The 12,991-nt window shown below is 43.0% G+C and overlaps 2 protein-coding genes across 3 annotated transcripts; one reads left to right on the top strand and one right to left on the bottom strand.

Annotated features, from left to right (window-relative positions):
• On the top strand, nt 1-3,856 carry mcfd2 (multiple coagulation factor deficiency 2, ER cargo receptor complex subunit). Of its 2 annotated transcripts, none has more exons than XM_005936853.3 (4): nt 1-121; nt 648-821; nt 916-1,075; nt 1,957-3,856. In XM_005936853.3, exons 2-4 carry the CDS (start codon nt 652-654, stop codon nt 2,086-2,088), a joined length of 462 nt encoding a protein of 153 aa, XP_005936915.1. In that variant the 5' UTR covers nt 1-121; nt 648-651; the 3' UTR covers nt 2,089-3,856. The 2 variants fall into 2 exon arrangements, with proteins under 2 accessions (XP_005936915.1, XP_005936916.1); XM_005936854.3 differs by having other exon boundaries at nt 4-121; nt 651-821.
• A 1,786-nt stretch (nt 3,857-5,642) lies between these two features.
• prop1 (PROP paired-like homeobox 1) lies at nt 5,643-8,443 on the bottom strand. The gene is made up of 3 exons (XM_005936852.3): nt 7,860-8,443; nt 6,686-6,915; nt 5,643-6,204 (listed from the first exon to the last, which is right to left on the bottom strand). Exons 1-3 carry the CDS (start codon nt 7,951-7,953, stop codon nt 5,833-5,835), a joined length of 696 nt encoding a protein of 231 aa, XP_005936914.1. The 5' UTR covers nt 7,954-8,443; the 3' UTR covers nt 5,643-5,832.
• Between the last annotated feature and the right edge of the window lie 4,548 nt (nt 8,444-12,991).

Below are 12,991 nucleotides of genomic sequence, written 5' to 3'. Positions count from 1 at the left end.
CAAAGTGAAGCTACGGAAAGCCGCTCAGTCCGAGAAAGCTCGGATTGATCATTAAAGCAGCAAACTACGCACAACTGCACAACTGTTCGCGGATACAGGTGAAGATAGAAATTGTTTAAACGTAAGTACATATATATCTTTTTATTTCTTTACCAGTTACACCAAGTCATGACCCATGAAATTATGTTATTTCAGCGTAGCCCTGAGATGCAGCTTGTTGCTGTATTTATCTTATAATGGCTCTCAAGCTAACGGTCATACATCCCTCTTTTAATGTGGCTGTTTAACTGAGTTAGCATAGCAGTGTAATCTCACAGTTTACTGCAGAAACATCCCTATTAGTGCGGTCCATGCACTGTGTGTGTCTGTGGTGTTTTTTGTTAAAATGGGCCATAAACACATGGTGCTTATTTGTAGCACCTTGCTGTTGTCTTATAGAGCCAGATATCAAACTTATAAAACAGGTGTGAATGTAGTTTGATCAGGAGAAACATGTTAATCGGTAAGAAGGACATTCAAATGTGTTGCTGGATGTAAGTGAGGTGCTAAACTGAGGACATTTGAGTAGTAAGAAGGTGATGTCCAACATAGATATTCAGGAGCTGTGTTCCTGAACTTGCTGACTCTCAGTCTTTGCCTTTCCGCAGCAGAATGAGGAGCAGCAGGTGTAGTGTGCAGTGGGGGGGTATGCTCCTCTTTTTGTCCTGCTGTTTTCTGTGCGCTCACGCTCAGATGAACCCAGACCACCACCATCAGCAGCAGATCGTAGAAAGTGCAGCCAGCCAACATCGCCTGGATAGAAACATGGTTCAAGACAAAGAGTGAGTGACATGGCCGTGCACGACTCAGGACGAGGTGAACTTTGGGTTCTGTCTAATCAGTAGCTGTGTTTGTTTGTTGTTCCTCTGGTGGCAGCCACATCATGGAGCATTTAGAGGGCGTCATAGACAAACCAGAGAAAGACATGACGCCCCAGGAGCTCCAGCTGCACTATTTCAAAATGCACGATTACGATGGGAACAACCTGCTGGACGGGCTGGAGCTTGCAACAGCAATCTCACATGTACACAGAGAGGTGAGAATTCATGTGTGAGCACGTTTTTTTGTCATAGTTGGCATTAAAAGGATACATAACGGTTACTTTCCCACTTTCTCATACCTTTCTTATTGTGGGATTGGACTGAGACATTTAAATGCTTTGTGTTTCAGAAAGTTGGGACAGGGGCATGTTTACCTATCTTTTAGCAGCACTCTGTAAATGTTAGCTTTGCTCTAGTGTTTGTTTGTTTTTTTGATATAGAATATCAGCATGTCTGCAGTTCAGGGTCTCTTCTCATCATAATATTTTTTAAATTTGTTTCATAACGCACCAGATGTTTCAGTGGGTGACAGGTCAGTACTGCAGGCGGTCTTTAAGCTCCAGGACTTCTTTATATGGGAGTCATGCTGTTGGAATATTTGCACAGTGTGTTAGGAATTGTCTTGCACAAATAAGGTCTTCTCACCAAAGGCACAACTTGCCACCAAGTTGCAATACACACAAAGGTCACAGCTAATCAGTACAGATTTTTGGCCTTGTCCCTTGTGCACCGAGACTTCTCTGAATCTTTTATTGACGCTGTCTCCCATTAAGCCCGTTACTAGCTTTAATTAGCTGGTAGGTTTTGAGCCTCATCTTTGTTATCCCGCTAACTTTTTAAATGTTCAGGAAGGTGTCAGGAAGGGTGTGTGGGACAAAATCGGTGACAATGCGGATCCATCACCCCTTAGGAAACAAAGAATTCATGCAACGTGACACCAAAGCGATTAGAAAACAGTTTTGTTAGCTGACACGTTTTCTGCTCCCTTATTTCTGTCGCTGTGATTAAAAATATTGTTGTGACACATTTTTTGCCTCACAATTCCTGCGCACAGAAAGGTCCAATCGTTTTCGCTGCTCTGCTCGTCTCTGTTTAGGAGCGAGGAGAGAGCAGCCAGCCAATGAAAGAGGAGGAACTCATTGCTCTCATCGATGACGTTCTGAAGGACGATGACAAAAACAATGACGGCTACATAGATTACGCAGAGTTCGCCAAATCGCTGGAGTAGAGCGTCTTTCTGTTGCTTCCCGTCCACGACGACAGCGAGGAATCAGCAGAGAGGCTGGAGGGTGAGCGTACCTGCAGCCAAAACTGAGAAGCCGCACAACTTTTTAGAGGACCGTCTTTGATTTCTTTCTTACAGATTATCGGTCAGGAGTATCGATCGTTCGTGAAACTTCTGACGGATGATTTTTCCAAGCTGAATCAGCAGTAATCTGATAAATGACAAAAAGGGTGGAACACAGGATGCCCTTTGTTTCAGTTTCAGTCTGGTGGAGTCTTCCACTTCATTGTGTGTGTGTAGATGCCATTTCAAAGGGCCAGTTCACCTAAATTGGTATTTTTCTAGTTAATCCTTAGCAGTATACTTTCAGATCTGAATCCCCCGTTTTTTGGAGCTGCATATGTGCAGCTGGGGAGTTTTAAGGTGGCCTCATTCACACACAAGGCCTGAACGACTGAAGGAGCAGTACTCCGAGTGTGTGGATTAAAAAAACAAAGGAACAGGAAGTGATTAAGGTACAACAAGCAGGTGGTTAACTGAGGCCTGGTTAACCGCCTGTAACTTCTGGTTTCCACAGTGAAGCTTGGACTTCACTATATCTAAATACTGTATTCTAAGCAAAGCTGCCTTTGATTTTGGGTGAACTGATCCTTGACATGTACAAAAGCTTGGGTAGAGTGTTTTCTTTTAGTGGTGCTACACTTTGATTCTCTCTGGCAGCACAACAGTCTGTAAATAGAGTGTCCTCACATTAAAGGGGACCTGTTCTACTCATTTCCAGTTCTATATTTTTATTCTGGGACTTTTGAGAGTAGCTTTGTGTTATTCAGAGTTCAGAATATGCCTTATTGATCTTTGATTGGCCACTGCACAACCACATTAAGGATATCTGTTCTCATCGACATCATACTGAAAATAAAAAAAGGTAAGTGGAGCGTTTGGATTAATCTGAAACCTGAGCTTTACTTTAATATACAGCCAAGAACATCCAACACTGTAAAAGTGTATTTATATGACATGATGGGTCCCCTTTATGTGAAGTAGTTCTGCTTCAGACGGACACACTCATTCACAAGCACACTCATGCTGAACACAGCGGGCCAAATGGTTCCTCCTGTCAATCTGTTTAATTTGCTGTTTGTGTGAGGATGGTTCCCATGACAACAGAAAGTGACCTTGACTTGATCACAGTCCGTATGTTTGATGTGAAGCCCGAGGCTGCAGGTTACAGTAGCAGAAATACTGTCTGTGTTTCAGTTGTGACACCTTCCCACTGTCGTCTCGGTGACGATTAAAACGACAAAAAAAATGAGCCGGCGTGATAATCGCAGAGTCAGCAGGAGCTCGACGCACACCTGTCCTCGCAGAGTGAATGTAAAGCAGCGGCGTGTTGCAGATTCTTCATCACTGGATAAGCTAGACTAAACGCACACTGCCGTTAGTTTTTAAAGCGGACTCTGTCTTACGGGCCTTCAGGAAAGGACTTGAACACAACACATTTGCTTCAGACTTTAGCTGCCTTTAAAACAGACGTGAGTATAATATGTCAGGTTAGGTCTGTTCAATTCATCTGTGATTTCTTCTGAAGTAGTTTTATTTTTTTGCCACACGTTGATGACTTCTCTATATTTTTGCCATCTAGTATTAACTCTTCGGTCAACTCAGGTTTTTCTGAGTGCACATATTTAAAAAGCATAACAGATGCGACTGTGTTGTCTCTGTAATGTGAAATATTAAAAGAGGACTGTATTCTGCACACCTTTTTCATGTAGCGCTGTCTGTGTTATTTGTTGTTGGTCACGTTTGGAAAAAGAAGATACGATAGAAGGATCGCCCTCTGCTGACCACTAGAAAGAATGCAGCTTGAAAGTGTTGTGCATTGGCTTCAATTATCAGATCCAGAAGGTATGTCCACAGTTTCTATGTAGGACATAATTATAATTATATCAGGACATAAAACTATTTATATAGACATACTGCGGGAACTCCACCTCCTTTAAGGGGACAACAAGCACGTCTTCATATCCTAAATAAATATTACATTTCATGTCAAAGCTGCAGGGGCAGCGAGGCTATTAAGGATTTGTGCGTGTGTGTGTGCGTGTGTGTGTGTGTGTCTACACATACACATGTTTAGACATCTTTGTGAGGACAGAAAATTGGCATGCTACTATACTTGTGGGGACAAAGTGCCCATCCACATGAGTTTGAAAACATTTTTCAGGCTCAAAATGTGGTTTTAGTGTTAAAGTTAGGTTTAGGCATTCATTTTTGATGGTTGGGGTAAGCGGCTGGGGCAGGGGTGGGCAACTCCAGGCCTCGAGGGCCGGTGTCCTGCAGGTTTAGATCTCACCCTGGGTCAGCACACCTGAATCAAATGACTAGTTTGTGACCAGGCCTCTAGAGAACTACAAGACATGTTATGGGGGTAATTTAGCCATTTGAATCAGCTGTGTTGGATCAAGGACACATCTAAAACCTGCAGGACACCGGCCCTCGAGGCCTGGAGTTGCCCACCCCTGGGCTAGGGAAAGCATTATGCCAATGAGATTTTCTCACTAAGACAGGGGTCTCAAACTCCAGTCCTCGAGGGCCGGTGTCCTGCAACTTTTCCATGTGTCCCTGTTGCAACACACATGAATACATTTAGTAAGTCATTAGCAAGAGTATAGAACTTGACTGCATGCTGAAGTGGCAACCACTAACTCTACTTAAGTAAAATTAGGTAAATGTAAGTGTTTGGAAAAATGTACTTCTTAAAGTACTTTTATTGCACCATGTTCATTCACTCATGAGCTGCTGTAACATGAATCAAATGGCTGAACTGGCACCTCAGCATGCAGTCAAGTTCTATAGAGTCTTGCTAATGAATTGTATTCATGTGTGTTGCAACAGGGACACATGGAAAAGTTGCAGGACTCCAGCCCTCGAGGACTGGAGTTTGCACCAAGATATGAAAACCAGTGTGTGTTTGTGGTCTACTAACACATACTGTGTTTGCTAATAATGGAAATTGTTTAGATGTAATGATGTAGAAACCCACCTCCCAAAAAGGTGGGAAAAAACAGAATGCAGTGATTTGCAAATCTCATGAACCATCATTGTTGCATTCACCATCATTGTTGCATTCACCATAGTTTAAAATCCATCCATCCTCTTCCACTTATCCCAGCTGTCACAGGGAGAGAAGTCTATCACAAGGCTAACACAGAGAAACAGACAACCATTTACACCTATGGGTAATTTAGAATCACCTAACCCCACTAACTGTGTGTATTTAAACTGTGGGAAGAAGCCAGATTACCTGAATTTGTCAAATTCAAACAGGGATTTGAAAATCATTGCATTCTGGTTCTATTTACGGTTCACTTAACGTCCCAACTTTAGGTTGTAGTAATGTTACCTGTAGGTGTATTAGGGAACTATGAAAGCCATGGCATGAAGCTGAAAGGTTTATAAAATTAAAAACAAATTCTAGTGTGTGCTCCTTGAGCTAACCTTTTTTTGCAAAGTAAAAAAAAAGTATCCTTAATGTTCAAAGAACCTTTTATTGCATTTCTATAAATCCAGTAGACATCAGTCGTTTCCAGCCAAGGGACTGGGGAAGCTCGGGTGTGGCTAAGAAGATACATTTTATTTTACAGACTAGCTGGAAAATTCAGCAGTGAGAGAGCAAACAGGATGTGTGTAACTGTGAAGATGAAAAAGAGGCTTCTTAGTATTCTGTGTGGAAACATCTGGTGCTTCTTAGCTCCAGTGAGAGGTGGGATCCAGAGGCGGCATGGAGGTGAGCGAGAACATGGGCGAGGTGAGGTTGCTCCTCAGCGAGCCGTACCAGTCATCATGCTGCCGCTGGGAGGTTGGCTGAGTGGAAGCGCCGGGACATGGGCACTGGCTACCTGGCCCCGGGTGGCGGGTGTATGCCCCTGAGGGCAACATGGAAGAGAGGCGAGGGATGTGGGGCAGGGGCTGGGGGTAGTACTGCCGAGACATGCCGGACGGCTGGATGTGCACGCCTCCCAGAAGCGCCCTGTGGCCTGGCATCACTCCCACTGGGAGAACCTTCTGCGAGGCCCTCTCCTGCTTACGCTGTTTGGCTCTCCTGTTCTGAAACCACACCTGCTGAGACAAGGATGGGTTAGTCGAGGCTTTTACATACAAAGCATGGTGGGTTCAGCAACAAATAGGGCCACCACTGAATTAGACTGAACCAAATCAGGATCATTGATCAGACTGTTGCACGCAGCATTCCTGCAACACAACTTTGGGACAAAAATCTGAGGCATTCATCCAACAATGATACGCCACAGAGGTCAGGGTCCCTTATATTTGTAACTGTCCCAGGTCCTCCCAAAGCAAAAGGTATCAGTGATTTGTTACTGATTTAGTGAGATACAGAATGAACAAAAAGAGCTGAAGTAGAGGTGGGTTGCAAAGTGGCTTGCAGATGTAGACCAGCTCTTTTGTTGAACTGTTTTATTAGCAGTTTTGAGCATTTGTGCCTAAAACACCACGCCCTGTTTCTTTTTTTTAGAGTTGCACACCCCAACTCCTAAAAAGCCACAGTTGTCAGAGAGCTCTAACATGAAGACCATCCCACCTGTATGCGAGCCTCATTGAGTTTAGTGATTCGAGCCAGCTCCTCTCTGTAGTAGATGTCAGGATACTGATTTTGTCCAAACGCCACTTCCAGCTGCTCCAGCTGTTTGTGGCTGAAGGTGGTGCGGTGGCGTCTTCTGGCTGGGGAGGGGTATGCTCTGCTCCGTCTATTGAATCCTACAGCCACGGAGGTCTCGCACAATGTCCCCTTCCTCACCGACTCTCCTATATCTGTTTTCAGGGGCGAGAAAAGAAAAGGGGAAGGGGTTGCGTGGATCCTTTTTTTTTTTTAGGGAAAAATTTCCCAGGTCTTATTTCTTCACTTCCTCAACATGACACAAGAAATGCGGCCTTAACTGAAAAAGCAGCAATTCACCAATGACTGTCTCAAAAAAAGGAGGGATTACCCGACTTTCTGGTTCCCACTGGCATCAGGCAACCTGAGAGCCAGAGAGCTTTAGCTGGCAAACACAAGCTCGTGAGAAACAGACACCAGAAACTGGAGGATTTGTCCAAGATTATTACCACAATCACCAGCAAAGGGACTCATCTCCTTAAAATGAGTCGACTTGGTCTGCTGGTATCAGATGACATTATAAAACAGCTGGATGTCGAATGGCAGAGGCAATTATTATGATTACATGAGCAAACTTGGTAACTTGCGGGGGGGGGGGGGGGATTGTGTCAGGAAGGGCAACCAGCGGGGGGAAAAAATCTGCCAAATCAAACATGCGGAGCTGCCCCGCTGTGAAAATCAGAGAAGCTGAAAGTAGGGAGGTTTTATATAACAGTTTATTTTTCTAAAGCTTTAAACTTTTATATCGTGTGTTCATCACTTTCCAACACTACTATACTCTGTTTATTAAAGAGTACGAGACCAACAAAGCATCGCAGCTGATTAAATAATCTATCACTGGTAAACATAGAAAATACTGCCTTAAAAGCTAAGAAGGTAATCCAAAGGTTGCAAAGTAAACCAAATCAGCAGGATGACAGTATAATAAAGGGAATTAACATAACACCACTTCTTTACATAAAGTGGTTTTGCTAACTCTTTATAACAAAGCTGACAATATACAATGTGCAACTCGTGTGTCAATAAAATTAGAACTAATTTAATGTAGATGCTGTGGAAGAACACAAGAACGGGGTCATTAGGATGTTGTTTGACTCACCTGCACTGGAGCTGACTGTAGTCATGTCGGAGTAAAGATCCGTGCTGTCCTGGTGGATCCTCACACTCTCTCCCGCTACCTTCACCTGGGCCATCACTTCACTTCTGATCCCCCCTCACACAGACGCAGCTAAACTTAAAGTCACATGTCCCACCCATCTGTTTTACCTTCACCTGTGTTGGTGGGCCGGTTGAGTGAAAGGCACCGTATGTTTCTGCTGGTCCAGCACAGAAACCAACGGTTGTGTTCTAGTAGCTTCATGCTCATCTACAGTTTTGCAGTGCACCATTGCAAAGACTTGAATATATGCAAAGAAAGTTGAACGTAAAGAATGCACATTTCAGTAGAAAGCGGCAAGAAATGTATCATATGTAGAGAGGATATAAAATAAAAACTTGAATATATGGATAAAATTGTCAACATATGCAAAAGAACATGAATATATGGGATGAAAGTTGAGTATTTAGAATAACAACTTGACTACATGACAAGACATTAGGTCTTTAGCAAAAAAGTTGAACATATAAAATTAAAAACCTTTAATATACAGAATGAAAGTTTAATATTTGGAATGAAATATCAATATATACAAAAAACCCTGTATATATACAAAAATTACAAAAATTTTCAGTTTTCTTCCCCTTATGGGAAGAAAACTGAAAATATGTGAAAGATGAATATATACATCCAAATCTGGGAAGTAATGTAAAATCCAAACTTCAAATATGTTGAATGAAAGATGAACATGTGGAATAAAAACTTGAATATATGCAAAAAAAATCTAATAAAAGCTGAAAATATAGAAATGTGTATATGTAAAAAAAAATGTTAAAGCTATATGAAATAAATATACTGAGTGAAAGTTGAACATGTGGAATAAAAACTTGAACATGTGGGCTAAAGAGGATATTCTTTGCTCTATGTGACCACCAGGTGGCACTGTTCTGTCAGGTTGAGGCAAAGATTGAACATGAATTATAAGCATTTTTTCATATGGATTTATGTGGTGCCTGTAGGGGGGTGGGGGACTGGGGATCCTCCATAAACCCAACCCCTCCGTGGTCACCTCCAGCCTTCGGTTCACTGTCTCCCGACTGAAAGAGCACCCCGTCAGCTGGATTAACTCAGCTGAACTCCAGCGTAACCTCCCGGGACCCTCAGCTGCTCTCAGAAATTCCCATGATGCTAAACTGAGTCCAGGCCCAGTGTAGAGGAATGGCCCTGATACCAGGAAGAGACCCACTAATGTCCCACTCAGCACTGAGTCATGACAGGGCAGCAAGAAGACAGCTCACATAGTTGGAGAGCAGCAGCTGGCTTTTTATCAGCGCGAGACGGCCATTCATCACGCGCTATATTTGTTGAACAATGCTATTTGTTTGTACATGTGCTCCGTATATACATATCCACTGGCTGTACGTGTTAAGTAGCTTATGCAAGAGGCCCTATTAGACTACACGTTTACATTAGGAGTACATTCTAAGCAGGCCCTCTCCTTGTGTAATATTATAAGATGCCATTTGGCCTGAGCCATACGTGCAATTCCCAAGAACCAATAAATCAAAAGTTCAAATGCTGGACTCTACATGTGTGTGATACAGCAGATCGTAGTCCTGCCTGGGACCAGGATCCCTGCCAGGAAAGTCTAACAGACAACGTAGAGTGATTGAATGGCTCACTGTATAAGCAAGGCCTGCATGATCGTCTGAACCAACTTTTCCTTGAGAAAGTCCCTCGCCTTGTTCTGGGTTCTCAGCGTATTAACATATAATTTGATTCCTTGTGACATGCCGTCTGCCAGGGCCAAATCCTGTGTGTCCAGGAAGAGCTTCCATCCTGCCTGCATTATGTGTGTGTGTGTGTATTTGTGCATGCACATGTGCCAAGCCTCTTCAGAGCTCACGTTTCCTGTTCCAGACAACCCAGCCACAAACCCTCCAGAAACCCCCCCGAGCCTGTCTGTGTGTTTTACTTGCAGTTGCACTTCCTTTTATCTTCTTAATAAATATAATTCCTTGAAATGTGGAAAACATTCTTAAAATCCATCTTCTTCTTTTCTTTTTTTGTTTAAAGACAATGGAGAAAAATAAACTCCTGGGAGGTTTAATGCACAGAGCATCCATATCACAAACTCCAAGCCATATTTCAGAGAAAGGGGGAAGTTATCATACGTCTTCTTCTTCGTCCCAGATGCGGAGCTTCGCAAACTTCATTTAAGCCACTAAAAATAACTTTTAACCAGAAGTGGAACCAAAGGCTGGATGTGGAAATAAGCCAGCTTCTGCTGACAGGTTCCACATATCCAGTTAAAGCTGTTAATTTTGTGCTCACGGCTTGTTTATCCTGAGGCCAAAAATGTGAAACAGCTAACGCAGGTTTTACGTGAACGATGATAATACCGACCACTTACATGAACACAAGCACTGCTTTAAAGAATCAGATGATGACACTAAAGTTCCTTCAGAAGAACTGCCTGTGAAAAAAATGTATTTCTTGTGCAGCTTTGTGCTGATCTTCCACTAACTGTTTTATTAAATAGCTTACCTTGCTTTAATGTAACATTGGCTGATTGTTAATTTCATTTGTGGTAACCTGGGGTTTAATGAACAAGCTCCAGACACAACATATTCTCTCTGTGTACAGTTCACTTGGATATTTTGTTGTTGTCTAATATTGACTGTCATCCTCTGGGATCTGTTACTTTATGTTTAGTGTTAAACAGCTAGTGAGTTTATCCGGGCACTCTGCAGGCAGCAGCTGAAATAACTGTAAGTGATACTTACATAGCACTTTTCTACTCTGAGCACTCCAAGGGTGTCAAGGTTTCCTCTCTAATTCAATCTGGTATTTCTGTTTTGTCGTCTGAAAAACAGGCTTAGAAAACCCAACAAAAACTGAAACGGCAATTCTTTGGAGTCTGTTTTAGCAAAGCAGAATACTGAATGAGTGGACTTTGGCTCTGACTGAGAAACACGTCAGAGACACAACGTCACTCAGCATTAACGGCTTCAGTCACTCGCTGCTTTACTGGCCATTTTCCTATGAGTGCAGAATTTACCACACAAATGACATTTTGTGTTTGGAAATCTGGCAATTGAGACCATAACACTATTTGCAAAATATTTACTGAGATCATACATCAAGTAATAACTACGGCACAGATTTATAGAAAAGTCGCCCCCTGCTGACCATTAAAAGAATGCAGGTTTAAGGCCTGTCTAGCCTGGCTTTACTTTTCAGGTCCGTCCTTTATATACAGTCTCAAACTGTGATGGTGGGCTAAAAATTTTTTTTTAAAAAGCTTCATTATTCTTGAGCTTAAGTTCAAACCCAAACTGCAGACATCCTGAAAAGTCCACAAAAGCAGTGGATTGGAATAATAGGCGAGGATGATTCACTAGAAGGTGACAGTCTTGACAAATTGCAGATGATGTGTAACTGGGAGCATGTGTGTGAAATGGCTTGTGAACACTTTGGAGGCCAGTGCGTAGCGTTTTATCTGCAAACATGTCGCTTTTTGTTTGCGCACGTTAACGTGATTCATGCCTTTTTCATGTCACAGCAAATGCAATATTGAACACCGCTGTCCCTGTTACAACACGGGCTTAACGCAGCACAAACCAATAGCAAGCAAAGAATAAACTTCATCCCCTTTTCTGTTCCCGTACGTTTATCTTTCCATCTTTCTATTATTGGGCTGCAGCTTGTGCCAGACGACTTGGAATCTGTTGGGAGTATCTCTCATCTGTGTGTTGTTGTGCATCGTGTGAAAGTGGGGAACAGGAGGTGAGATGCAGGGATTCCTAGTAGGAAAAAACAATAAATATACAACAACTTGTTTGAGCTTGTGTCAAAACGGAGGTTGTGGGAGGTCATCAAGCCGATCAACGCAGAACTTATTGTGAAAAATATGGCGCTATAGTTGAAGGAGAGTACACACGTGCCTACACAATCTGATACTTTCCAAACATGTCCGCACTTACACACCACATATGTGTGCATGTGTCCTGCGTGGTAAGAAAATAACATGCAAGTTATATTATACCGGGTGCTCAGTTTCAAACATTACACATGCATGCACACACACGTGCCCCCAGTGCATACAGGCCTCTGTGCGGCTGTGCTCGTGTCCAGCATGGACAGCACAGAGGAAATTCTTCCCTCCCAATTTCCCGGGACTGAACTGGGAGTGACCTGGTTGGCAGACGCACAGCCCCGATGGAAGGAATGTAACTCAACCCCCCCACCCCATCTCGCTCTCAGCCCCTCAACCCCCTCATCCATCCAGAGCAGTGTGGGCCCAGCTGTGTGAGGACAGACAGAGAAACATACAGTACTGTAGGGTGAGAAGAACAGCTTTTATACCCCCAGCTAGTTGAGAAACACTCCATCGTTTTTCCCCCATGTGAAACAACCACAGACCCGCAGTCATGTAAACAAAATACAAACAAAAATAACAAAATGAAGCTAACAAAGACAAATAAAGAAACAAACAATCAATAATCGAGTGTGTAGTCTGTCGCAAAGAGGGTCAGGCACCGAGAACTGTCCTGTGACTGCTGTGGTTGGTAGCAGATAACCATTGTAGTTTGCATTGAAGATTGTAACATGTCTGCAAATATTTGCTAACCAGCAATAGTGTCACGAGTAGTGACATCACAGAAACAGAGAATGTTCACATTTACAGCTGAAACCAACACGTTTCAAAAGACGGAAAAGTTTTTACTCAACATTTTCCGTCTCCAGTTTGGATCGCACTTTTCTCAGTTTCATTACCACGAGTAGTTGCCAAATGTTTGCAGACCAGTCTGCAACTATATTCACTTATTCCATGCAAACTACAGGCAACTGCAGCAATTTGCTAACGACAAAGCAACTGCAAGGACGATTTCAGTGAAACACTGTATAGCTTTTTGCAACCTCCAGCAACCGCTAACCAGTGGTTGTCAGCAGTGTTGCCAACTTAGCGACTTTGAGTTTTCAGACCCCCTTAGCGACTGTTTTTCTAAAAAGCGACTAGCGACAAATCTGGTGACTTTTTCTGGTGTTAATGGAAGTTTATGATGACTTTTTGACGTGAAAGCACGGATCGCTCTTACACTCAACAAGCAGCGGGTGCTGCCATGGGCACC

This window comes from Haplochromis burtoni, unplaced genomic scaffold, assembly GCF_018398535.1.
Source record: "Haplochromis burtoni strain Fernald_Lab_line unplaced genomic scaffold, NCSU_Asbu1 Contig_215, whole genome shotgun sequence".
NCBI lineage: Eukaryota > Metazoa > Chordata > Actinopteri > Cichliformes > Cichlidae > Haplochromis > Haplochromis burtoni.
This window is presented reverse-complemented; position numbering and strand designations above follow the sequence as displayed.